Below are 27,124 nucleotides of genomic sequence, written 5' to 3' on the forward strand. Positions count from 1 at the left end.
AACACAATAAAAGATTTATTGTCCATGGAAAAATGGAATGCTTCCCCCAGATCTGAACATGTCAGGGGTGGAGAACGCACACACACACTCACACATGCACGCACATGCGTACACACTCAAGACACACACTTGGGAGTTCACATCATGTGCAAAGCTAGGAGATGGTGTGGCGGTTTTCCGTTTCAGCTCACGCAGAGTTCCAGGCGACGACCGGGGTCGGTTCCACACAGTGGCAGCGTGGAAAGTGAGGAGGGCTGAGTCTTCAATAGTGCCGGGCGAAGCTGGGCCGGTTCGGCCGCTCCTGGCCCGCAAAGCTGCCTGGCCCGCTGGACCCTGGATCCGGGGTCCCGCCTTGCGCGAACCCAGCCCGTCTAGGGAGAGAAAGTAAGATGTCAGCTTCCCGTCTGGGATCCCGTTACACTCGGCACCCTCTCAGTCGGGGGCTTCAAGTAGGCTGATGGCTCTGGCACGTGGGGGGCGGCAGCTGCTACCCCAACGTAAATCTTACCCAGGGATGCCTTCTCTGTGCATCACATGGCCCGAACCTGACTGTGCGGGGACGCTCCTCTCACCCCCTGATAAAAGACAAAAACAAGACAAAACAAGGGGAAGGGGAAGATGAGTCACTACGGAAATAACGTTGAGGCCTTATTTTAACATCCTGGGTGAGAAAACCTGTGATGCTCCTGAAGAGGATGGAGTCCAGAGTCCATCTGTGCCACCTGATACAGGCCAGCTTGTGGGTTACATTGGACAATGAACCCGCCGACAGTTCTCTCCTACCAGGCCAGGCTGTGATGCACAAAGCTCAGGGTTCTCCTCTGTTCCTGTTTTCCGAGGCATTAGCTATTTCTCACAATTTTGCGTCAGCTACTATGAGACTCTCTCCTGATAATTTTTCAAAGAACTGGCCCGTGAACCTTCCACAGGTAAAACAAAGACCAAACCTGGGGAATGGCACATGAAACACTCCTCTTCACCACTAAGGGGTCCTCTCCCTCCCTCCTTCTCTCCCTAAGAAGTATCTGAAATGTGCTGCTTTCTCAGGGACAAAGTCAGCCACAAAATTAAGAAATAGGGGTCCTGCTTTAGCTTGGGATATCTTTGCCTCACCGGCAAGTCTTGCCATCTATTTCAGAAATGAAAAGTCAGAGGCGACCTTATTTTTCACCTTCCCATCTTTCATGCTCCCTTCCCATCATCTCTCCGTCAGCGTTGCTCGGCCATGAACGGCCTGGATGGCTCTCGATCTTGCGCCCGTGATCCCAGTCACGACTGTCTCTGGGTGGAGAAAAGAAACCCCACAAGGGGTATGTGCAGGCATCATTTACCAAGCATAAAGGAAGCAGGCGGAATAGCAACAACAACAATCATATTTAATCCCTCCCCCCCCCCCAACCCCAGCATAATTTTCTGAGCCAGAAAATAAAAGCCAATTCATGGCATGCCTCTTTCTTTCTTCTTCTACTTACCGGGATGAGGGAGGCATTCCCCGGCCTTTGCTCAGCCTCCTCTCAGGCCCGTAACCTCCCCAGCTCTCCCGCGAAGGGCGGTCGGAGCTGCCGTGCCGGTCATCCGGGTAACGCTGGAGGGGAAACCACAGAAAGGGAATGAAGCTTCTCAAACAAGAGAAATATGTTCCTTGTTATCACAACGGAGCCAGCCATCGGGCCAGCTCCCCCTGCAGCTGCTGTGTCATTTCGGGGGGGGGGGGGGGTTTGCTTCTTCACAGAGCCCCCCCCCCCCCGTCCGCTTCCGGGACGAGAGAGACCCGAAGCGTTCTCCCTCCCCCTCTTTAAGAGGTAACAGGGCCAGCAGGCTTGCCCTCATCGCCCCTGCCAGCCGTTTCCCTGAAGAATTTGCCCAGGTTTTCATTGCCATTTCTCCTCAGGCCAGGGAAAATGGTGGGAAAGGGTGACCCTAAGGGCTTCTGGGGTGGCCACGGACAACTTTTAGGCTAAAGGGGAAGAAACAGGAATAATCTTAGAATGGCAGAGTGGGAAGGGACCTTCTGAATCACAGAGCCCAGCCCCTGGCAAGAGGGTACTGCAGGAATTTGAACTCCCAACCTCCGGCTCCACAGCCAGATGCCCGGTAAAACAGCCAAAGAACAGCCCAAACAACTGCTCCCGGCTCCTACTACACGTGGGGAAAGGTCTTTTTACAACAGTGAGAAAAAGAAACTCGGGTGGGGGGGACATTGAGACAGCTCCCCCCTCTAAAGTTCAAGAGAGGTCCATGAAGGCCCTCTGGAAAACTGAGCACCTTTGGTTTAAGCGGTGGACCAAAGTGCTACAACACTTGGAAACCATTTGGCTCTTCTCCTAGAAGGCACCGTGGGGGATTTGAACTCCCAACTTCTTAGCCAGAGTCCTAAACCAACTGAGCTGCCCTGTGGTACGTAATCAAAGGAGGGCAGCCTTGGTGGACTGCAGAGACCTCAAACCCACCCACCCCCGGCCTAGACTGTAAGCCCCCACGCAAGCGCTCTTCTGAGCTGCTCCCACCTTTACAACCCATGCCTCATCATATCCCAGGCGGGCTTACCTGTCCATTTCCGCCTGAGAGCGACCTGGAACTTTCTCTCCTGCAGAGTGGGGAGAAATAAGTGGGAGAAAAACCAAGCGTGAAGCACAGTGGGATAAAGCAAGGCTAGACAGCAAAGTTCTGCTGCTGGGACACCTTGTAACAGAAATCAGCAGGATTTCCAACAAGAAGCCTGGCTCCTCCCACCGAGCGCTCTTGGGACTGCCATAAGTCACCGAGCCGGCAACGCCTGCCATAACCCCAGCTCTCCGAGAGGCTCCTTAATTCCTCACAAGGCACAATTGGGGTGGAAGCAGCTCATCTACCTGTCCACCGCGTGGTCCTGATACCGGCCGCGATCTCGATGCTCAAAACTGTGGAAGCGCTCTTGACGGTTGAAGTCCGAATGGTATCGGTCGTCCATGGCCATCCGCTTTGCCTCTGGCCAATACGAGTCGTCCCGCCTACAAAAAGGGACACGCTTAAGCGACTCTTGTTACAGGCGAGAAAGAGGCTCCTTTTATGGTTCAGGCCACCTTTGGTTTTGCTATGCCAAGGATTTTAAAAATCATTTCAACGTTGTTGGGTTTTTTTGTTTTTTTTTACACACTGCCTTCTGGTGACCTATCTCAATTATTCTGGCCGCTGCCGCTGATGAAAGAAGAGAACCAAACAGGTCTCTGTGCAAGCAGACAAGCAGGATTCATTGGGATGCTGGCTTATCCTCATCGCCAAATGCAGCCAGAGTGATCACACCACCCCCTTCTCTCCTGTGTCTCATCAAAAGCTGCCACTCAGCTGCAAGATTGTGAATCAGACTTAGCAGAATTAGTCCCTTCCTTTTGGCTGAGAAATGGGCTGTTACTCTAACGGGTCAAACAGAACCTGGTGGCTGTCTCGTGTTGAAAACTTATTCCACTTCAAAGGCAGAGTCGGTCCCTTGCTACGAACCCTCCCCTTGTAGCAGAGGAAAACTGCTGCTAAATCAGTTTATGCTGTAGTGCCATTTGACTCAAAGAGCCTGCACAGCCAGAGTCATGAAGGGGACCAGGAGAATGACAGAAACCCATCTGCCTGTGATTGAAAACTCATTTTGAGGCGCCCGGCCTGTGAATCCCTATAGCAACCGCCTCTTTCGTGCCTTCTGCTAAAAGGCCACAAGCTGTGTGAAACCATGCGCGTGTGTCATCTTGACACAATCTGATCTCCCTGCTCAGCGACTTGCGGACCAAGCCGGCAAAACAAGACCCCCGCTCTCCTGGTGAGGGAGGGAAGAGAATTTGAGGCATCGGGAAAAACGTTCAGCCTCCAGGTCCTATGGTTTGTCACAGGGGAAGTGTGACGTTCTGATTTTTTAAATGATGGTGAGGATATACATATTGGATCCATGCATCGTTGAAAAAAGAACAGGTAAAAACCACTGCTCCAGGAGCAAAAAATAAATGACCTTATTAGCTTTTTTTGAATCCCGAGAACACAGACAAAGTTCCCTTGTTCGTTCTTGAGGTTTTCATTAAAGCACAGTCTGTTTCATCCACAGCACTAATATTAATGGGCTTGGGACACCTATAGTCAATTATCGAACGCACCACGCTCTTAATTCTCAGATCTCAAATCTCCTCCGGGGGCTTGGCCACTGACTTATCCCTCTTCCCGTCTTCCATGCCAACCCACCTCTTGTTTCAGGGAAAGAGGCCTGGGCTTCCCCTGCCTCCAGGCAAGGATAGATTCTGCTTCTCAGGAGGAACATAAGCTTGACTCTCAAGGGCTCACAAAAAGTTCCAAGGGTTCGTGTGTCGCAAGCCCTTGTGGTGTTTATAGAAAGGCAGCTGATGGGCCTCACGCAGCTGAACCCCACCCGTCCCCCTGCTTGCTTTGGCTAATAAGGGTGCAATAAGTGTACACTGGTGCCTCGCATAACGATGTTAATTGGTTCCAAAAAAAACATCACTATGGGAAACATTGTTATGCGAAACGCGTTTTCCCATAGAGATACATTGAAAACCGGTTAATCCGTTCCAATAGGAACGGATTACCGTCCTTAAGTGAAAAAAACCATTGGAAACATCGTTATGTGATACAATGTTTCCCCCATTGGAATACATCGAAGCCTTTTCAATGGTTTAGCAAAAATCAATTTTTGCAAATTTAAGTGTGTCATAAAAGGGTCAAAAATGGTTTTAAATGCTTGGAATAGTTTCTGCACCTTCTAAAACAGGTGCAAACTTAATTTGGCTTTGATCTGACTTTTCGTTAATTTTTGCTGAATTTTTTTCTCCCCCACCAACTTTTGACAGCTGTCAAAAGTTGACAGCTCCATTATTTCCTATGGGGGAGGAAAAAATTCACAAAAAATTAACAAAGACTCAGAACAAAGCCAAACTTAGTTTGCACATGATTTAGAAGGTCCTCTAACGCACCCAAGCATTTAAAAACAGTTGCTGACTTTTCGTTAATTTTTTGTGAATTTATTTCTCCCCCACAGGAAACAATGGAGCTGTCAGATTTTGACAGCTCCATTGTTTCCTATGGGGGAGAAAAAAATTCAGCAAAAATTAACGAAAAGTCAGATCAAAGCCAAATTAAGTTTGCACCCGTTTTAGAAGGTGCTCCATCGAATCCAAGCATTTAGAATCGTTTTTGACCATTTTAAGACACTTTTTAAAATGAAAAAACAAACATCGCTAAGTGAAGCAGGGGACCTAAAAACACATTCGCTATGCGAAGCATGGTCCCAAACTTCGCTAAGCGAAAATCGCCCATAGGAAACATCGTTAAACGGTGCATATTTTCTTAAAAACCCATCGTTATGCGACTTCATCGCTAAATGAGGCACTCGTTAAGCAAGGCACCACTGTATCCCGCTCTCCCTGGGAACTGTGCCGCCTTTGGAGCAGACCAAACGAGCTTAAACAACGTTTCAGTTCCGAAACTTTGCTCCTCCTGCCGAACTCTTTGTGCCAAACAGTGCAGAGCATTTTAAAATCAGAATAAAGATGACTGACTTTTTCCTACATGTTTTTCTCATTCTGATTTCTGACCCCTGCCTTGCTGACCCCAGCTGCCCAGTCAAAAAGGCCGATGGGCAGAAAAGAAGCCAGGAGAGAAATGGCCTTGGCCACCCTGAGGTGAACTTCGTGGCATCGTTAAAAGCAAACTGGGGTCTATCCTGGTCAGTGAACTGTACTAAGAAAGCTTAAGGAGAAGACGCCGGAGAGACAGAGCGAGAGAAAGAGTCAGTTATTCGCCGTGAAGTTGTTTCAAACAGGATACAACCACATCACCATCGCAGAACTGGAAGGGACCCTAAAGATCATCCAGTCCAGCCCCTCTCAAGGAAAGAGATAACATTCCTGGAAATTTTGAAGCCATATTAAAAAAAAAAGCTTTGGGAAAAACAGGGAAAAACCTTCTCCCCTCCCCCCAATTTTTCCAGTTTTTTTCCCCACAGGCCTTTAACCATCTCTAGGCCAAACTGGGTGTGTGTGCGATTTTTTCCCCCTTCCCATTTTTTTCCAAAGCTGTTCCATGTGGCTTCAAAAATTTTCGGACATTTTACACATCTCCTCTCAAGGAGACCCTGTGGGGGGGGGAATTGGCATTCCCCATCTCTGGCTCTAACATTTTATTCTGCGCCCACCCGCTCACGACCTCTGGCAGGGCACCCACCCTCCACCTGCCTCCCCCCTCCTCACCTGGCGTCCCCGTCGTAGGGCCGCCGCAGGGTGGAGCGGCGCGCCTGCTCGTAGCGCAGCTGCTCATGTTGGCGGCGCAGCTCCTCCCTCTCGCGCTGGATGCGCTCCTGCTCCCTCCGCCGCTCCTGCTCGATGCGCAGGCGCTGGCGCTCCAGACGCTCCCGCTCCATCCGCTCCCGCTCCAGGCGCTGCCTCTGGAAGTGGAGGCGCTCCCGCTCCCGCTCCAGCCTCTGGCGCTCGTCCCACTCATGGGCCACCTGCAGGCGCTGCTCCCGCTCCCTGCCAGAGGACGAGGGGTTAAAAACAACATTAACAACAACAACACACACACATAGAGCAAGAGATCTAGACAGGCAGTGGGGGAACCTCGAAGTGGCCCCTCTTCCACTGCCACGGACAGCAAGAATCAAGGGGGGTAATGTCAACGTAAATAAATTTTTTGGAGGGTAAAAGGTTAAAAAGTTCCCTGACCCCTGCTCTATACCTAGAAAACCTTGGAAAGGGTCACCTCACAACTCTGAATATTGGGAAAAGACATCCTAACGGTTGGAGCAGTAGGACAATGGGACCCTTGACCTCAAGGAGGGCTCCAAGCCTGGAGGCACTTAAGAGAAAAATCAGACAACCATCCATCAGACCTACTTTGACTTGGATTCCTGCCTTGAGCAGGGGGTTGGACCGGATGGCCTTAGAGGCCCCTCTTCTAACTCTAGAATTCTATGGCATGGGGATGATGAGGATTTCATTCCAAACATCGGGGAAGGCACCAGCTGGGCTGCAGCAGAAAACAAATCAGGGACTCTTTGGGAGGTGGCAATTTGATGTCATGTGCTAAATTTCATTGACAAAATGATAAATGACATTTGCCATGACTTTGAGACACTCGACCATTGAACTCTGCAGACGTTCTGGGGCTGCCCTCGTTTAACTCCACACAGTAGCTTAGAAGAAAATGCTTCTAAATGAGGACCACCAAGGTTATCGTACCACTAGGGCCCGTCGCTTGTCCCAGCTCCCGCCAACCTAGCGGTTCGAAAGCATGCAAATGCAAGTAGATAAATAGGGACCACCTCAGTGGGAAGGTAACAGCGTTCCGTGTCTAAGTCGCACTGGCCATGTGACCATGGAAGATTGTCTTCGGACAAAAACGCTGGCTCTATGGCTTGGAAACGGGGATGAGCACCGCCCCCTAGAGTCGGACACGACTGGACAAAAATTGTCAAGGGGAACCTTTACCTAAGGGACCCACCACCTAAACAGGAAAAACGTCTGGTCAAAGAAGCCATCATGACGAGAGGGATCAGGATTTTAAAAGAAATGTCAGAAAAGGCTCTTGCTTTCATGTGGAGAGAAAACTCAAAAAAATTCCAAGTCAGATCTTGCAGGGCTGACTACAAAAAAAGGGATGCACAGAAATGATGATGCACATGAAAGCAAACGTAACGCTGTGGGTTTTCTACTGAGAAAAACGGTAATAATTACTTGTCTTGATTAGAGCACAAAAAGGTGCTCTAATCAGGAGAGGGTAAAACAAAGTACACCAGTATGGTTAAAAGGAAAAAATGTGTCAGCCTCTTCTGTTTAAACAAGGATCCTGGAAAACAGGTCCTTAGAACAAGAGGGGTTGGGAGAGGCGATAAAGGCTGGGGCGCTTTCGCTGGGAAGCAGAACCCAGATGCAGAAAAAGGTGAGGGCGACAGAAGCGATGACGTTCAGAGAGGACGAGGTCTGCTCCAGATAAGGATCTTGTAGCCATTCCGGAAGCAGAGAAATCCTTTCAATGGTGGGGGGAAACTGGGAGAAAGGGGCAGCCCCGTCGTCTTATCCTTAATAGCTCTGCGAAATTTAGAAAGTGAAATAATTAAGCTGACACGCACCAACTACCCCCAGTTTCCGCCCACTCTTGCAAGGTGGCTCCTTTCCGGATCGCACTCAGAGCTGCATTCCTCACCCAAGCCGGGAGCCCGGCTGGGTTTTTTCTTCCAAAGGCAAAAAGCAGGGGCCACCATGTCGGTCCAAAAGAAAACCCAGAGGCAACGAGACCTCTGTGGGGCCAACCCGAAAGGGATAGAAAAGCTTGTCAGCTTCCTATAAACACTGATCGCTTTTGATAGGTGTGGCACTGAAGGGGGGGGGGGAATCCTGGGAGCTAGACTGATCCCAGATCCGTTCAGAGTCTTTACCAGCCTTTCTTAACCCCTTTTTTCTGACAATGGCAATAAAAACAATATGAACTAATTATAAAGCAGAAAGAATCCTGTAAGTCGGTGTTGTGGGGAACTGATTCCAGCCTGTGGCTGCCTTGAAATGGGCCAGGGATCCCATTCCATGATCCTATGCTTTGGGGGATCCCGAGGACACAAACCGGCTTCCGAAAAACCTGCCCAAAGAGAACAAGGGCCCACCTTTCTTATTCTTACACAGTCTGAGGGAGATGCGACCTGCCTGAATTCCAAGAATGTCTTTCTTTTTAAAAAGCCTGGAAGCTCTTAGAAAATAACACACACCTCCCTTGTGTCAAGAGGGAGGGTGTTTCTGCTAATCTCAAAAAGGCCCGGCTGGCCATGGGGCTTGGAAAGAAGGCAGGGGTACCTTTGGGTGCCACCCACCTCCGCCGTTCGGACTCTCGGAGCTCCCGCTCCCACTGCCTCCGACGCTCCCGTTCGCGCTGCTCTTTGATCTTGTCGAAAGACAGGATATCCTGCTTCTCTTTGCTCTCCGACTTGCAGTCCTGACTCTTTGTGCTCTAGAATGCCGGCGGGGGGAGAGGGAAGGGGGGGAAAAGAAAGAACGAACAGCAAGGATTCAAAACAAGCAGATTGAAATAGGGCCTTGGACCTGGTCTTCCTCCCGGGAGGACCGGCAGAGAGACTTCACCCTGGCCCTGGGGATCATGGGACAACAGACCCCAGCAATCCTAAGGAAAGGGTGTGCGTTTCTACACCAAGGGGCAATGCTGACATTTAGGGATGTAACTCCAGCCCTGCTTGGCTGGGGTCCACCGTCCTTTGTAGGCCGTGTGCGTTACAAAAGAGGAGGGGGACCCATTCAAGACATTTGGACAACAGGGGGGAGGAAATGGGATGTTCTCGAACTGGAGTCCAACGCCTTTCGGGGCCAGGCAGTGGAGTCAACGTTGAGGAAGGGCAGGAATGAAAGCCCATCTGCCCCTGGAGGATTGTATGCTCCACCCCCGTTTGTGAAGCACAAGGAGAATGTGGGAATCCGCAAAGATTCATCTCGGGGTCTACCTTTCAGTTTGAACATTTACTCTTTTGAGATGAATCCATGAGTTTCTCAGCCAAAGACCTGGTTCGGGGCTACTTCCCCCCCCCTTCTGCTCTGGAGTCATCCAAAGCGGCAGGGAGGGGAAATCTGACCCCACCAGGCATTCAGGGCTTCTCCTCCAAAAGGCCCCGGTTGGCAAAGGCAGCGTTTCAGATTTGGGGGAATTTTCGTTGGAAATTTTTGCAATTTATTTGTTTATTTCAAATATTTATCTGCTGCCTTTCTCCTAAAGGACCCAGAGAGGGATCCCATGGCTGTCTTCTGCAAGCGGCTATAGGCCTGATATGCCTGTCGACCACGAAAGCGGGGGGCATTCCTGTTTTATGGGAGTCACCCTGACGCAGAGGTTTGGCCCCCTGGTCTGAAACCTAAGACTTACTCGTTCTTTCGACGTGCTTGAGGTTTTCACGCTGATGACTGGCTCCCCTTTGGATTTGTCCATGACGACTGTCCGCTCAGTTCCTCTACTTGCTAGGATGGAGGGAGAAAAGTAATGTATTTGGGCATTCTAATGGTCCTCAAAACAGCAGCACTTATCAGACGTGTCTCTTGCAAGGGAGAAGGCCATGCTTAAAGGCATCAATGTTACTTTCAGATTAATTTGACTGTTTTTCATCTCAATCCTTTGTTTCGGTTTGTCCTGCGGCATTACTTTGTTTGCATTCCTTGGATGCAAACCTCCCACAGAAGTGCCCAGTACTAATCAGGCAGCGTTACAAAGCCTTGCTTTTCTTTTAGTATGGTATAGGGTTTGATCCTTTTAAATGCTTGCGTATTCACTGCTGCCATTTTTAATAGTGTATTTTCTTGATGTAACCCACCTTGGGTCCTTTTTAAGATGACGGGATAAAAATATTTTTAAATAAATAAACTCATCCACGGCATTTCAGATGAACAATAACGAAGAGGCCCATCCATGTGAGAAGTTCAGCAATGTTAATACTCAAGGCCACAGGAAAATAACCTAAGCAGGGACTTGCAAACCAAAACTCCGATAAAAGTTAAGACTGGATCAGCAAAGGAAGTACATACATTCCTGATCTCATTTAAAACAAGACTAAATGATTGCTCTCAACACAACAAAACAGTGCTTTGACAGGACGCCTTTGGCATGGTGTACAACAGTCTTTAAATCTCTTATTTCCTCCTGCATTTAAACAAAGATACAGTATATGCAGAAAAAGAGCTTTTATTGTGTCTGATGGCTCCAGAAGCCTATTCTATATGTGGTTCCACATGAGTCACTATTCTGAATGTCACTTTACAACAGAAAGCCACACCTACAGAAGCAATACACAGCAGGCAGCCTCGTCTGAGGACAAGCTGCCTCAGGTGTGACTCAAAGATCCAACTGTGTTCCCCCCCCCCCCAAGAGATTGACTAATTACATGCACAAAGCTACCTGGGAGAAAGAAAGTATACTGGCTGGCTGACTGGCTGGCGGTTCAAAAATGCAGGAAAAGAACAACCCAACAAGAATAAATTGACAACAGAGAACTATAAACAAGACACACAGAGGAAAAAAATAGATAACCATCAGAATACAAGAAGCAATGAAAACCACCAATTTTTTTAAAAAAGGATATTGATTTAAATCACAATTTCTATTTTTTAAAATGCGAGTTTTTTAAAATTTTCAACCCAATCCAACCTGAAAAGGCCTGGATTAATAAAACGCGACCAAAAAGGCCACACAGCTTATTCTCCACCAGATGGAGGGGGTGCAACATGCTATCCTCAGCTCAGGCCAAACAGGGGAAAAAAGCAAGCAGGCCAGAGTATACCACATCGGATACAGACAAAGTGGCCGCTCCCTTCGGAGCAACTTCCGAATTTCGGGGGGGGGGGATTTCACTGTCTCTGTGGCAGCATCCACATTTTGGAAAGCATTTATGCCAAAGCTTTGGCACTCAAGCCCTCCCACCACCTCCTGCTCATGAAGAACCCCACGCTGGCTCTCCCGGCATTGTTTTGCTCCCATGCTTGCGACAAGAGTTTGAACCACACTTTTCCTGGGTGGCAGGAGGGAGGGAGGGAGCCTTTGATGCTGGGCGGCGCCTTTCCACAAAGCGAGGCCGTCCTGTCCAATCCACCGAAGCAACTCTCCAGCACAAAAATCAAGACGGTCCACAAAAAAGCGTACTCACCTGATTTAGTAGACCTCAAGCGGCTAACAGATCTCGCTTTGTGTTCCTCCTCTGTTGTTTTCCCTTCTTTCTCTTCGCTGCCACTTTTCCCTTCTGGTTTCTTGGCCTCGTCCTTTCTGTCCGCTTTTTCGTCTTTCTTAAGGCTGAGCGACCTACAAGAAGACAAAAGCTCAGCAACCTCAAATGCGACCAGAGACGCAGTGTGCGTTGGATGCATATGTATCAATGCAAAACCGACAAACATTCTTCCATTAGAACTTACGGGAATCTACAAGGATTCACTCCTGTGCATCACAACTCTCTAGAAGCTGTTGTTTGGAACACGGGGGGTGGGGGGGAGAGACTCTGTCCCCCTGGGGCTGAATCCGGCCCTCCGGGCTTTGCCAGCCAGACGCATCTCCTTCCTGGTGAGATTGCAGTTCAGGCATTTCCAGCTTTCTGTATGGGTTTCCCACTTTTAAAATGTTTCTCATCAACCTTAGTTACTGGATTATGAGCCTTAAAAGCTCCAACATGCACCTCTTTTCTTGGCTTGTTTTTCGGTCACACCCATTCTGCTTTAGGTAGAAGGTGCACTTCACCCACGGCACCAAGACAGAATACCACTGACAGCTTGAAACAGAGGCGCCACCTTGACTGAGCGCTCCGTGCCTCCGCCTGCTCCCCTCTCCCCCTTCAGTGTCCAAAAGCATCCGCTGTCTTTCAGCCCGACCGGGGCAACCCATGGCCAATTAAAACTCTGGTCTGCCCAAACAAGGCACCAAAAGCCAGGGTAGGGTTTGATCCTTTCCATTGAGGCTTCCTAAGAAATCCCTTCTGCCTCTTCCCTCCAGGTTACGATGAAATTGCCACTACACCTTTCCGATCGCGAGTCTGCTGAGTGGCGCCGGTCTCTCTCTTTCTTCACCTCGTTCTCTTTCTTATCGGAGAGCACCTTTTTCCCAGCGGGTTCGTTTTTGGCCTGCAAGGACCAGGACAGAAATGGTGGCTTCGTTCAAGGTACGCAGAGACCATCCAAAAAATCAGAGTAGGAAATCAGCTCTTGGTATGAATCGTTTTAGATCAGAAATCTACGTGCTGGAGAGGGAGATCATACCCCCTCCATAGAAAATAGAGAAGGGAAACAAATGCTCCTGCCCAAGGAAAACAGCACGGCAAAAGCAGGATAAAGTAAAAACCGAGCCTGTCTCCCCATGTGCTTGTTAAAATTTGCTGCATGACTTTAACTGCAACTGTAGACTGCAATCTTAGATTCCTTAGGAGCCTACTATCTGTCTTAAGCATGCCTGCTACTTTTAGTTGTGTAAGTTGCAAATGAAGACAGGAGGACTTTCTGGCAACCTTGAAAAGAGGCCTTCAGCAGGGCTGGGACAACACAATGCTGAACGAACAAGTTCATATCAAGGATGGCCCAGCATACGCTCCCGAAAATCGGTCTTGCCCCTGTTGGCCAGCCCTTGCCCAGCATAAGAAACTGATCAGCTAAGGTATAAGGGGGTCTTGCTCGCCTTTAAAGCAAAGCCACTAGCACGCACTTTTCAGCTTCAACCAAGCTGTGTTGCGGCACGCTGGGCTCCTTTCCTTAGTCTTCCGCCCCGGGACCATCCCTGCCTCTATCTGGGTAACACACTCTTTTTCCGGGCTTCTCAGGCTAGGCTGAGGCTGACTCGCCTCCTTGTAACCTAAAGCAGTCCAAGGAACGTTCTAGCCCTATTCTGGTAAGACGGAAACGACGAGTAAGACGGGGATGGGATCCAGCAACTCCCTTCACCTTCATCCCCGATGAAGTCACCTTCATCAGGTGGTCCCCACAACGCCTCCGTCAACTCACACACGAGCCTAGTAAAAGCGTACCCTTTCCACAGAGATCATCCTGCCGTGCAGCTCCGTCCGGTGGAGGTGGGCAATGCATTTGGTCGCTTCCTCTGAAGAGGACATGGTGACAAAGCCATAGCAACGAGCGCCAGGGCTGCGGGCGTTGGTCACCACCTTGGCACCCACCACCTGGAAGGGAGGCAGAGGAAAAAGGAAGGAGAGGGTGGAAAAGAAAGCTGTGGAATTCTGGCAATTCCTAGCAGCATGAGAGACGAAACGGCTTTTTCCGAAGCCAGCAGTGACAACATTAAGACTGGGTTCAACTTTAGAGGCGTTCACGAAACATGCTTTTAACTAATGATAAGTGTTATCAGAACCAAAGGAAGATAAATGGTGCCTATGGTGAAAAAAAAGTCTGAGGGCGCCAACTCTGCCCAACAAGACATTTCCATCCACCATAAATCGAACATTATTCAGCCACCACGTTAAAGCCAGGTGAGTTTTCTTGGGAGACCTGACCAGGACTTGTGTAACCCAAGAAAGCAAGGTCCTTTTGGAATCTGAATTCCTTCCGCCGGGCCTCCTTGACTGCGGCTACACCCAATGATCCATAGGATCCCTTCCCAGCTGCTGCTGCTGCTCTAATGAGACTGACAGGCCTCAAATAGGCCACCTTTCACGTTCAACATACATACCTTTCCATACTTGCTGAAGAGGTTCTTCAGATCTGTAGCTCGGGTCGAAGAAGAAAGGCCGCTCACCCAGAGGTTTCTGCCAGAGCTACTACTCAAGCGACCTAAGACGGGGAGGCCAAGAAAATAAGGAATGAGCTTCCACCTCTGAAGGTGGGGGAGAAGCAGAGCCACAAAAGCAAAACAGAAGCCAAGTTTGACGACAGCCGGCTGACAGGAAAGGCCTTGCCTGCTTTATGGCTGAACTCTGCAGTCGCACAGTGAGATTATGAGGCATGTCTTCTCAACAACCCTATCCCTGTGTATTCGCGAAGGCTTTCACGGCCGGGATCTAATGGTTGTTGTGGGTTTTTCGGGCTCTTTGGCCGTGTTCCGAAAGTTGTTCTTCCTGACGTTTCGCCAGTCTCTGTGGCCGACAACTCCAGTCTTCTGAAGATGCTGGCCACAGAGATTGGCGAAACGTCAGGAAGAACAACCTTCAGAACACGGCCAAAGACCCCGAAAAACCCACAACAACCCTATCCTTTTTTTTTTTTTTTTGGTGGGACCCTGTGACTGTTTAGCAGAGGAACTATGGATCAAAGCAGCATTCTCGATAAAGCTATACAGTTTGGCTTCTCTAGCTAACCCAGCAGCCCAAACCACCTACAGTCTCATCAACAGAAATGCCGCCAGAATCAGAGATGACTTTTCTTACTGAAAATAAAACGCTCCTCTAAGGAAGCAAGGCCCAATTTAGTTTGCAAACAGACACGGAATATTTATTTCCCGTTCCTAATAAGACCCAAGGGGCCATTTAGAGAAATCGCTTAATACCTCATGAAAACAACACTAGCCCTCAGCATGACTGAACTCAGAACTTGGCTCGATTCTTTTAGAGCACGAACATTGTGACTTTTAACCTCAAACGGTTCGTGATTCTCTGTTGTCCTTGTGCTGAACAAAGAGACCTGAGACAAATATATATATATTTTGACAAGGTTATTTGTAGCTCTGTGGATTTTCCCAACAGCAAGCATGGATGCCTGGGCTCACACAACGGCAGGAAAAACAATGGCTTAATTAAGGCTGCTCAAAGAGGGACCAAAGAGCTTACCCTTCTCATATTTTGAAGCACTTTTGGGTTGTGTATCCTCATTACAGCTAAAGATGGGAGGAAAAGAAATGGACGTTATTCGATCAGAAGCAGGAGCCATGAGAAAAAAGGGCAGGCAAAGCTGGGCAAGAATCAGATACCTACCAGAGAAAGAATCAGTTCTGGAAGGAGAATTCTTGTGAAAAGGGCCTTTTTTTAAACGAGGTCAGTCGTGACCAAAAACAGAGCTAACTGCTTAAAGGGTAAAGAGTGCAACTTTGGAAGACCAACGAATATGGTAAACACTTTGAAGGAAAATAACCAAAGAAATAACAAGACATCTCCGACCCACAAAATAAAAAAAAAGGAAAGGAAAGGGGGGGAAAAAGCCTGCCGAGGACAACTAAAATGGAAAACGCTCCTTCAATAATAAACAACAATATCCTTAAGGAACTCATCAAGCTCACTGGAGGTATTCACCAGGCATTTGAATTCATAAAAGGACCAACGGGGAAGAAAAAAAGACAGCATCTGTTCTAGAACGGAGAAGCAACAAACCTCGTGTTCTGATCACCCCCTTCTGGGGCAGAGGGCTCTCTAGTGGCGGAGGACTCTTCCTCACCATTAGCCTTGGCTTCCATCTTCTCGGCTTCTGGGCTAGCCGCCTGGGGACCTGCGTCCGTCTCCGCGGCTGCCTCACTACTGGCTTCCTCCGCTTGCGCGCCTCCGCTACTCTCACTTCCTCCTCCACCACCACTCCTGCTCTCTACCGCTAAAGAGTCAGAGTCCAGCTCGGTTTCCTCAACTCTCTGTTCGCTCGGCTTCCCTTTCGCTACCCCTAAGTTTTCGCCTTCCTCTTCCTCCTTCTTGTTGGCCGCAGCCTGGCCCGCACTGCTCTCCAAGTCTAGCGGCTCTTCGTCCGGCCGAGCGGCGGGGCCGAGCACCTCTTCCTTGGCCGCCGGCTTGCCGGGCCACGGGCTGCTCGCTTCCTGCGCCTGCTCCACTTCGGAAGGCTCTTCTGCATCTTCCTCTTCTTCCTCTTTAAGGGGCTCAGATTTACAAGTGTCACCCAAAATGTCGAGCATTTTCTCATTTTCTATGGATTTAACAGGAATAGAATGGCACAAGGTTTAATCACCAGGGAAACACAGCAAAGACAAATGCGGAAGGGGCTTGGCTGCCCCACTAACACCGAGAGAATGGCTAAGGCTACACAGAGATTGGAACACCCTCGGCTAGACCACATTCAAACGCCTACCAATTAACCCAGCCGTCTAACATCGCTATCAGTGCTCTGCCTAAAAGAAACAAGGAGGGGAAAACCTTTGACGAGTCTCATCCTCCTTTGAGGCTCCGGCTTGTCTCCTTGTGGCTGCGCAGCTTTTCCGTTCTTCCAGAAAGTGGCGCTCCCAAGTCCAACATGGCTACGTACGACGGCAAGAATGCTGGTTTTGGAGTGTCTGTGGGTTTGTTTGTTTGCCAGTTCCTCTTTTGGATGTAATTGTTGCTCTTTCTTATTTTTTTTTTAAGAAAGACTAGTCCACGTTTGAACGCTGCCACAACGAACAACAGAATCGGAACGCCTTTGTAGTGCAGAAAGCTGAGTTGAAAGGCACTTCGTTGACCAAGCCGTCTTCGCTCTTCGGTTGAAGGCTGGGGTCCCTGCCTTCATTCTCAACTGCTCTTATCTAGGCAAAGTTACAGCACCAGGGTGTTTCGTGTTATGCCGCAAGATCTGCCTGAGCACAGAGCTGCCCCCTGGTATGGCGCAACCCGCTTCCCCGTTTAGGGGCTTAAACCAACCACATCCCAAGAACCATCATCACACACAGCAAGAAGGATGCTGCTGCAGATCTTACGGCATGACCCAATTTCCAATCTCTGTGGCCTTTTCCTTTTTTTGGTACTGTGCGCCAGTTAGAAAAACGAACTACAGATACTAACAAAAAATACTGAGGAGAGTGACTCCAGGGATTTTGTGTGGTGTAAAACCTAGGCGGAAGGTTTGGGGCGGGGCAGCTTGTTTTTAAGGAACAGTACCTGGTTCCGCGGGACAGTCTTCAGAGTCCTGAATGGGGGGAAAAAGGAAGAAACACAAGTTTGTTAGCTGCATGATAGGTGTGTTACTGTAAAATCTACTGCTGCTCAGGGCCTCTCTTCCAGTGTCTGGAGGAAGGAGCATGAGATATACCGTACTTTTCTTATATAAGACAATACTTTTGTCTAAAATCTTTAGACTAAAAATTGAAGGTCATTTTATACACAGATGTAAGCTGAGGAGAAAACAAAAACAAGTAGAGGAGGGAAGGAGTCAAAGCGATCCTGCTGCGCTTTGATCACTGCTTTTCCCCTCCATGTGCCAAGCCCCACAGAGCTTAGCAAAACGAAAGGAAAAGCAGCAAGCAAAGGGCTGCTGGATCACTTTGCTCGCTGCTTTCATCCTGCAGCCCTTTGCTCGCTGCTTTCCCCCTCATTTTGCTAAGCCCCGTGGGGTTTAGGAACTGGCGGGGAAAGCAATCAATTTTTCTAATTTGGGGTTAGAAAAGTGGGAGTTGTCCTACACATGGGGGGAGTCTTATAAACAGAAAATTACGGTAAACCCACAAAGCTCTTAACACGGTCATTTGCCACATTTTTACTAAAAAAAAAAATCACATACAAAAACCCCTCCTTTTAAGTTAAGAATTAGATAAAGATTAAATGGCTTTGATCCAATCTAGTGTTTGCACCCTCATCGATGCTTCCTTCCCCAGAGACAAAAACCTTTTCCCATCCTTGAGAATACATTTTGGGGATCCTTCACTGAACTCTGGATTCCACTTTTGTGCAAGAAAAAGCCAGGCATCAGACACACAGACAGCCCCCCCCCCGAATTTAAAAGTTACCTTCACATTTGCAAAATCACCCGTAGTCAGATCGGGTTGGCCTCCAGCCTCCTCGCCTTTGGTCTGAAAGAAAGGAGAACAGACTTCAGTCTTTCCGGAAAGCCACCTTTCCCTCGTTGAAAAACTAGACCCGAATGAAGAATCAGAAGGCAGCCGGCCGCAGCAGTCCTTTTGGGTTCACCCTTTTTCATCTCTCCACCAGTAAACACCCCACCAGTTGAAATCCACTAACTGGGTAGCATATAACAGTGGTTCTTAACCTTTTTGAAAGAAACGCCCCCTTGAGCCATTGAGGAAGTTATCATCGCCCCCCTCCCCGCGGTGATGATATTTATTCATTTTTATTTATTTATTTATTTATTTATTTATTTATGAATGACACTTAAATCCAATGACCCCTGAAAAGAAAATTAAATTCCAAGAAAATGAAATGCCCCCCAAAAAGTAACATTTAATGATTTAGTTGCAAGTGAATTTTAAGACGCAAAAAGAAATATAAAAAGGGTATAAAAACAAATGCAGGAACTAAAAATTTTAAGACAGAAAGTCTGAAACTAAATTAAAATTGGAGGAAAATATATATTCATTCACACTGTAAAAAGGCTGCAGCCATCTTCACAGGTTTGGCTTGCTCCAGCGCCCCCCTACCGCCCCCTTCTGCTCCAGCGCCCCCACACTGCCCCTTTTTGTTCTACCGCCCCCTGAAAAATGAAATCACCCCCTGGGGGGCATTATCACCCACGTTAAGAACCACTGGCATATAACATACATACAGTACATACACCGGTAACCAACAAGCACCGGGTAGCTCCCTGTGAAGGAGAGAAGGCCAGCGTGCTGTCCTCTACAGAGCAGAAGCAGGAGGAAAGTCAAGGCTGCATAGAAGGCGTATTAGTGGAAATAGATCAGGAGAGAAAGGAATGGAAAGGGTTACTGGAGGTGTGTCTGGCTGAGAAGGGGGAGGAGCTGGACTTGATTGTTTGAAAAGAGGTTATAAAGGAGGGTGGTAACGGGTGGAGAACAGCCGGAGAGAAAGGACCGAGCAGTGCAGACCGAGCTAAGCTATGGGCAAGGAGAATTGCCTGGACTACTGAAAAATTTCCCAAAGCTCCAGCTTGGGGGAGGACTGTTGCCAGATTCCAAGGACTACCACGTGAGAGTAGAGGACTTGGAACGCATAGAATGGACTGTGGTTGTGTACCCACGCAATCAGTGTGGGGGAAGAGGGTGATCCATCCCAATCTCTCTTTACCCCATCAACCACGCGAGGGGGACTGGGCAAGACACCCATGCTGTGAGACAGTCTGTGCCATGAGGAGCACCCCAGTGAGCCTAATGACGGATCGTGAGCGGTTTGGTCCGGCCCCTCTATAGGGAGTGACTTGAGGATGCCTGATGTCAAAGTAAGAAGTTATAGAATTTTACCAGAGTTAAGTTTGATGGACCCATTCGAGACTGTTGAGTTAAATTTGTTTAATAATAAAGAAGAATGTTAAAAATACAGAACTGCCTCTGACTATCCTTCCCGCGCAAACTCAGGGGCCGCCCCAGCAGAAGCTGAACCCAATCACACTCCACCTTAAGAGTAATAAATGGAGTGGGGTAACTTAAAAAAGATGGGGGAAAGAATGGCAAAAATCTTTTGACAGTGAGGTAGTTGTGATGGTTAATGGTTCTGTCCCCAGGAAGGCTTCAAGTCTTCACATTCCTACCACACCATATCACTCAGCGCCACCCTTTCTTCGTGTATTAATCCTAAGTGCAGAAGTGCAAGGCTGGGACTTTGGCCCCCATTGAAGGAGGCTCATAACCTCTGACTCCGCAGCCAGAGAGCTAAACCCCTCAGCTCTCCATCCGTTCACTTTTTAAAATGCACACAACGGGGGTAAGAGCATTTAAGAAGCAGTACGTGGTCGGCCACAAGATGCGAGCAGGTCTACAAGATAAAAAGAACATCTGAGAAATCCACATTTCCAGGGGCTTCACAGACGCCACTGGGTTGCCATACCATGAAAAGGTTTATGCCAGATGGAACATGCTGGCTTTTAAAAGAGCCTGTGAGACTCCAGACCTTTTTTGTCTATCGCCCAGAAGAGTGTGTCACACTCATGGGCCAATGTATAAACCAAAGAAATAATTGTAATAACGATGATGACACTGTTCTTTGTATACAAGACTAACATTGAAAAGGTCTACAACGCTTTACTTACAAGATGGTATCAGACGCATCCCCCCGACCTGTACTTCAATAAGAGGGTAGGGCGTGTTGTTTGAGAACCCAAGAGAAAACCAGGAGAAAAGAGACACTTCTATTTGGCTTTCTGACAGTGTCACATCTGGGGAGATGCATCTAAGCAGCAAGAGTCCCCACAAGACGAGAGTACGGTATGGATTCAGGCAGCCTAGTCTACTGTTCCGTTACCCACGCGGCTCAGCACAGAGGTCTGAGCAAAAAGGCAGTGCTCTCCAAGTGACCGGGGATGGCTCTTTGGCCTTCTGGACTCCAACGTTCATCCTCCCCATTCAGTAGGGCCAATGGTCCATAAGGAGCTGGCAGTCCAAACCATCTTGTGGCGCTCTTCGCCAGGTCTAGATTTCTCTCTGTCTAATTTCTATGCAACCAGCTTCTCCTTACGCTCAGTGACGTGCTCTCGAGTGTGGGGTGGCCTCAGTGTGACACAGAAGCCAAGCCTGTAAAAGGCACCTGTTGTGCTTCCAAAGTGCTTGTAGTTTGTAAAGACGGGGAGGCTTAAAAGTTCCAACTCTCCCAGATCCAAATACAATAATTGTAGGACAGGCCTGGTTCTCACCCTCGCCTTGGTCCCAGGATCATGGCCAAGTTTAAAGCAAAAAGCAAAGTGTGCTGCTTATCTACTGCCCCATAACGCTTAAAGCACTCTATTGGCCATTCACCATTTAATGATGCAGGCTATCTATGGACCCCCCTCAGCGAGCTAAGTGCTCCATTTACCAGCTTAAGAAGGATGGGAGGCTGATTCAACCTGAGCCGGTCAGAATCAAACTCAGGCTGTGAACTGAGGATCTGCTTCTGAAATGTGTTAAGCCTGGGCTCCCTCGCCACCCATAGACCCTCCTCTGACAGATAGAAAGATAAAAAGATGGAAAGGCACAGGGGAAAAAAAAGAAAAGTTAAAATGAAGCACTCATTCGTCAGAAAGCAAAACTCTTCCCAAATTCTTGCCATGACAGAAATGTCTGCGAGGCATGCATGCCACAGGTTTAAACCATGGCTATGAACAAACATACAAACAAGAGAAAATAAAATTGGGCTTATGATTTTTACAGCTGTTTTTTTTTAACAGCCTCCCCTCCCGCCACCCTTCCTAGGATTTTAGTTTGAGAGGAAAAGGTGGAAACCAGGAACCTGCCGATTTGTCATCTGACTTGGCACACTTTTAAAAAGAGGTGCATACCTCGGCTACAGGGATTTCTCTCGCTTCTTCTTTAACATCTTTAACGTTCCCTACAGGAGACTCTGCCGGCTCTCCTAGAACGTCTGCCCTCTCTGCACCCACAGGGTCCTGACCGCCCGAGAAGGAGTCGAGTCTAGCATCAGCACTGCTCTCCTCCTCTTCCTGGCCGTCTACGCCACTGCTGTTATCTGTTTCCGCTTCATCTAAAACACTAATATCCATCATGTCCATGTCCTGCAAGTTATCCAAACTTGCTCCAATATCTTCCTGCAAAAAAATAAAAATAAAAATAAAAATAAAAAATCATAGTAACTAGGATTCGACCGCAGAACTGTGACTTTTTTTGGGGGGGGGGGGGGTGTTGCTTCAGAGGTTGGGCATTCCATACCTGGCCATCTCCTGAGTCGTCCTCAAGCCCATTGTCGTCCACTCCTTCCTCTTCTGGACGACGCCCTGGAGAGATCAGAGGAATTAACCTTCAACCCACAGGACCACGGAGTGAGTCTTGAAGTTCTTTCTAACCACACGAGAATTCTATTGTACACATTGAGTTGCGGCTGAGGTTTAATACGAATCTCCTCATTATCCCCTCTGAAGGCAGACAACCAGTTGCCAAAGGGTGCTATTCCTGGCACCAAAGTTTGCTAAAGCGGCATTGATTTTTTTGGGTCCAAATATGTTAAACTAGCTGGGTTTTAAATTTTTTTTAAAAAAAATATTCTGGTGGCAAAAAACTGTTTAAAAGATGAAACACTTTCAGGTCACCGAAGCCATTTCTAATTGTTCAGGTGACTTTGCCATAGAATGCTAAGCCTAGGCATTTAGTTTGGCGTGGATTCCACAAAGTCTGATTCCAGGACCTAAAAGGGTCTCATCCTGAAGCTTAAGACAGAGGTTTGCTCCTCCTTTTCCTTTCAGAAGTTGAACAAGTGAAAGGACTTGAAGTATAGCACTGTTGAGCACACAGGAACGAAACGATCTGCTGGAAGCAGAAGTTAAGCATCGAAAGCAAGGCACCCACAGGGGACAACCTGAAAGGTTATAGGATTATTTTGGTGTCTCATCACTGACTGCTCTTTAGAAGCTGCTGAGGGGAAAATACATCTAATAAGTGCCAATACAAGACTGCCCCAGAAAGCCCATGCTCATCAAAGACATGAACCAGTTCAGGCCACACTGAAAGCCTCAGCTTCAGAAACCAGCTTGGATTTCGCACTCAGCTTGTTTTGATCATCTAGGTGTCAATAAAGCCAGAGACCTCCCCAAGCTTTCCATGGGACTCAGAAATCTCCAAGGGGGACCTTTTCTTACTGACGTAACCAAACAAACAGGGATCCCTCCTCCGCCTTCCCCGCGTACCTTTGCTGCTCCTTTTGGGCACCTTCTTGGGAGGGGCCTCGGATGGAACTGGAACCTCCTCAGGGTCTCCGCCTTCCTCCTCAATGGCCTGTCAAGAAAGCAGAGGCACTGTGTTTAGGGACAGAATGGGCAGGAGGAAAAACATCAGCTAGCACATCTACCTTATCAGTTAGTCAGAGAACCTGTGCGCTGTGCCAGGGTTCAAGAGTGGGTTCCATAGCCAAAGGACGGGATCACATCATCCCCTGGGCTGTTACCCAGCCAGACTGCAACCTACCATCCACCTCTCCAGCTACCTCAGTCCACAGCCATCATCAGATCCATCATCAGCATGGCCATGAGTGACTAAAACAGAACCCACTTTTAACAGCACATGGCAGCCGTCACCATAGCTGTGCTGCACAATTCTGCCACCATTAGAATCACTTCAGCTGTCTTTCAGGTCAGGTTCGGAGAGCTCTCTTAATGAAGAAGTCTAAATCTCTCACCCAATTATTAACCTCAAGATCCCTAAAGACAGAGCTTTCTAGCCTGGAGAGATCAAAGCAGCTGTAAAAGTGTCCATACAATTCGTGTTTCTTGGGCAGCAGAACCTCAAGGCCTAGTAGGCATCCTTCAGTCTCGAAAGACTATGGTATCGTGCTCTGTATGGAGGACTTGGAACAGCGTCTAGTGTGGCTGAGGAGGCCAATTCGAGAGTGACAATCCCTTCCACACTGGAGACAAATCCAATCTGTCCCCTGTCCAGCTCCCTGGTTTTGCTTCCTTTGTGACTTCCTCTTTGCCTCAGCCTGCTGGACAAGGGTCTCTTCAAATTGGGAGAGGCCGTGATGCACTGCCTGCCTCCAGGCTGAACGATCAGATGTCAGAGTTTCCCATCTGTTGAGGTCTATTCCTAAGGCCTTCAGATCCCGCTTGCAGATATCCTTGTATCGCAGCTGTGGTCTCCCTCTGGGGCGATTTCCCTGCACTAATTCTCCATATAGGAGATCCTTTGGAATCCGACCATCAGCCATTCTCACAACGTGCCCAAGCCAGCGTAGACGTCGCTGTTTCAGTAATGTATGCATGCTGAAAATTCCAGCTCGTTCTAGGACTACTCTATTTGGAACTCTGTCCTGCCAGGTGATACCAAAAATCCGTCGTAGGCAACGCATATGGAAGGTGTTCAGCTTCCTCTCCTGCCGGGCACAAAGGGTCCAGGACTCGCTGCAGTACAGGAGTGTGCTCAGGACACAGGCTCTATAGACCTGGATCTTGGTATGTGTTGTCAGTTTCTTATTGAGCCATACTCTCTTTGTGAGTCTAGAGAACATGGTGGCTGCTTTCCCAATGCGTTTATCCAGCTCGACATCTAGAGAGAGGGTGTCAGAGATGGTTGAGCCAAGGTACACAAAGTCATGAACAACCTCCAATTCTTGTGTGGAGATGGTAATAGAGGGAGGTGAGTCCACACCCTGGCCCATGACTTGTGTTTTCTTCAGGCTGATTGTTAGTCCAAAGTCTTGGCAGGCCTTGCTGAAACGGTTCATGAGTTGTTGGAGGTCTTCAGCAGAGTGGGCAACAATGGCTGCATCGTCTGCAAAGAGGAAGTCCCTCATGCATTTCAGCTGGACTTTGGTCTTTGCTCTCAATCTAGAGAGATTAAAGAGCTTTCCATCTGATCTAGTCCGGAGATAGACACCTTCTGTTGCAGTTCCAAAGGCATGCTTCAGCATGACAGCAAAAAAGATCCCAAAAAGTGTTGGTGCGAGGACACAGCCCTGTTTCACTCCGCTTCGGATGTCAAAGGGATCTGATGTTGAGCCGTCAAAAACTACAGTGCCTTTCATTCCATCGTGGAAGGACCTGATGATGTTAAGGAGACGAGGTGGACATCCAATCTTGGGAAGTATTTTGAAAAGGCCATCCCTGCTAACCAAGTCAAATGCTTTTGTAAGGTCTATGAAGGCCACTAAGAGTGGCTGTTGTTGTTCCCTGCATTTCTCCTGCAACTGTCGGAGGGAGAATACCATGTCAGTGGTGGATCTATTTGCTCGAAATCCGCACTGTGATTCCGGATAGACTCTGTCTGCAAGCACCTGTTTCTATGAACTGCATCAAAGAGTGCTTATGTACCACCTCAGTGTTTAAAGCTCTCACTCTGCAGTTTATAACTTCAGTGATGCAGGCTTCACATTGGCCCCACCCCAACAAGTTGGTCTCATCCTGAGCCACCTACTTGAGTCCAGGATCACACTCAGGTCATGAGCAGCCTCTTCACTGCCTTACTGCAGTTTAACCACTATATCCATCCTTTATCACAAACATCATCTTTTTTTTGTTATCTACAGAGTGCCTTATTATAGTTATTGACCCTTCAATACAAGAGAAACCACCCAAAAAAGGTGTACAGATTCACATAACCCTACTTCCGTGTTTTAATCTTTTAACTTTGTTTTAAGCCCTATATTGTTTAATTTGTCTTTTAATATTGAACGCATTGTGTCTTAATTCTGTGACTTTTAATGCTGTGAGCCGCCTTCCTTGGGGGGAAAAAGCGTCATACAAATAAGGCTAATAATAATATAAATAAATAAAATAAACGAAGAAACAGCTTTTGCACATCCACACGGAGCTAGACATGAATGAATGAATGTCTTCCCTCCGCAACCACCCTGGTGGTAAAGACGGTCCTAAAAAGGACCCGCGGCTGAGGAAAGGCGAGCCAGGCAGGGGCCACCGCTTCCCTGCCGGCCCGTCTTCCGGCTCGTTTCTCCCCAACCCCCGAAAAGCCTAGACAACAAAAAACCCAAGGAGAGAAGCCAAGCGACAACCGGAAGGGCCTGCTGCGAGCGCACCTCTACAGGCTGCCGGAGTCTATGGCCGGACGGACTCGAGCGCCTTCTGGCCTTCGAGGGGCGCATGCGCCCAGAGGCCCTACCCCCTTCCTCTCCGCGGCCCTCCTCTCCCCCCTCAGCGGGGGGAGGCCTTCCTTGCCCCACCCCCTCACCTTTTTTCCTTACCTTCCTGAGGCGCTCGAGCAGGACGCTCTTGTTGCCCCCGGCGTCCAGGTTGCGGCGCTTCAGCTCGGCCCGCAGGTCAATCACCCTCAGGTCGGCCAGGCGCCGGGTCGACGCCGAGTCCTCGGAGCCGCCGCTGAGGGAAGAAGGAGCCGCCGCTGTCGCCGCGGCTTCGGCGGCCAGGGGCTCGGCCGCCATTTTGTTCCTTTTCAAAACACCGCCTCGCCTCTTCGGAAAGCCCCACCCCTTGCCTCGTGCAGGCGGCTTAAAAAATACAAACGGCAAAAGTCCCTCCTTGAGTCCTCGAATAAAACAAGAACAATAATAATTAGAATACGAACAGGGAGGCCCCCTTGACGTTCCCGCGCGAGCTCTCCCACCTCAAGCAAAATGGCCGTCGAGGAGAGGGGGGAGGGCCCTCGCGGACGGCCCCGCCCACGCATGGCTCCCAACCGCCGGGGCTCGTGGAGATTGGAACCACGGGCGCACGCGCAATGAGGGGGACCCAAAGGGCGCATGCGCTCTGCGGCCACCCTTCCTGGCCGCCTTAAAACGTGTTGCACCCGCTTTTCACCTAAGGCGGTTCGCGTCTTGAAAAACACAGTAGGATGCAAAGCTACAGTAAAAGGCAATCTAGGATTGAAATATTAAATGGGATTGTAATGCGGAAGTACCGGCTACAGAGCACCCAGCGCCTTCCAAGGAAGCAAAACCCAACCTCCCTGAGAGAAGCTGCTCTGCGCATGGGCACCTGGTTGGCTGAAATGTGAAAAATTCTCACCAATGAGCATATATTCCTCAGGAACGAATGGACTGTTGCAAAAATGTTCTTTTTTTACAAAAAGGTATAAAAAGTTGAAATCTAAAGGTCCCCACCCTACTGGGAACCCGAGTGTGCACTTGTTTTACCTGAATAAACGTTTTGCCGTTTTCTCCAAGAAACTGCCCGCTTATTACTGCTCGGGACTCGGTTTCATAGAATTAACTAAGACACCGAGCCTCATTGAGGCGCTTTTCTCTTTCCCCTCCCTATGGTTTACGCAGTAGGGCCGTCCTCGCGCTCACCCGAAAAGCCCTTTCTGCGCAGGCGCGCCGCTCTTCCTCCCACGTTGCCGTCTCTCCTTGGGCTGACGCAGAAGGGCGCGTGCGCAAACCGGCCTAATCGCTCTAGTCTAGAGAAGGAAAAAAAAACCCAGCCGCATCTCC

General features: G+C 48.8%; 1 protein-coding gene across 3 annotated transcripts; it reads right to left on the reverse strand.

The window, feature by feature from the left end:
- Window positions 1-26,324, reverse strand: LOC110079238 (scaffold attachment factor B2). 3 transcript variants are annotated; one of them, XM_072978175.2, is made up of 21 exons: window positions 25,922-26,323; window positions 22,917-23,004; window positions 21,946-22,010; window positions 21,558-21,824; window positions 18,124-18,186; window positions 17,279-17,306; window positions 15,797-16,334; window positions 15,260-15,306; window positions 14,167-14,267; window positions 13,511-13,660; window positions 12,514-12,617; window positions 11,657-11,808; window positions 9,889-9,980; window positions 8,831-8,967; window positions 6,222-6,500; window positions 2,853-2,990; window positions 2,548-2,587; window positions 1,473-1,585; window positions 1,172-1,281; window positions 509-575; window positions 1-371 (listed from the first exon to the last, which is right to left on the reverse strand). In XM_072978175.2, the coding sequence occupies exons 1-21, from the start codon at window positions 26,114-26,116 to the stop codon at window positions 263-265; spliced, it is 2,883 nt and encodes a 960-aa protein (XP_072834276.2). In that variant the 5' UTR covers window positions 26,117-26,323; the 3' UTR covers window positions 1-262. The 3 variants fall into 3 exon arrangements, with proteins under 3 accessions (XP_072834276.2, XP_072834278.2, XP_072834277.2); XM_072978177.2 differs by lacking the exon at window positions 21,558-21,824 and having other exon boundaries at window positions 25,922-26,322; XM_072978176.2 differs by lacking the exon at window positions 1-371 and having other exon boundaries at window positions 520-575; window positions 1,160-1,281; window positions 25,922-26,324.
- Between the last annotated feature and the right edge of the window lie 800 nt (window positions 26,325-27,124).

This window comes from Pogona vitticeps, chromosome 7, assembly GCF_051106095.1.
Source record: "Pogona vitticeps strain Pit_001003342236 chromosome 7, PviZW2.1, whole genome shotgun sequence".
NCBI classification, from domain to species: Eukaryota; Metazoa; Chordata; class Lepidosauria; order Squamata; family Agamidae; genus Pogona; species Pogona vitticeps.

Excerpts from the sequence above, each read along its gene's own strand:
- LOC110079238 (XM_072978175.2), bottom strand. The coding sequence starts at position 26,116 with ATGGCGGCCGAGCCCCTGGCCGCCGAAGCCGCGGCGACAGCGGCGGCT. Across the intron at positions 23,005-25,921 it reads TGCTCGAGCGCCTCAGGAAG|GCCATTGAGGAGGAAGGCGG; the intron begins GTAAGGAAAAAA and ends CTTTCTTGACAG. Across the intron at positions 1,282-1,472 it reads GGAATGCCTCCCTCATCCCG|AGACAGTCGTGACTGGGATC; the intron begins GTAAGTAGAAGA and ends TTCTCCACCCAG.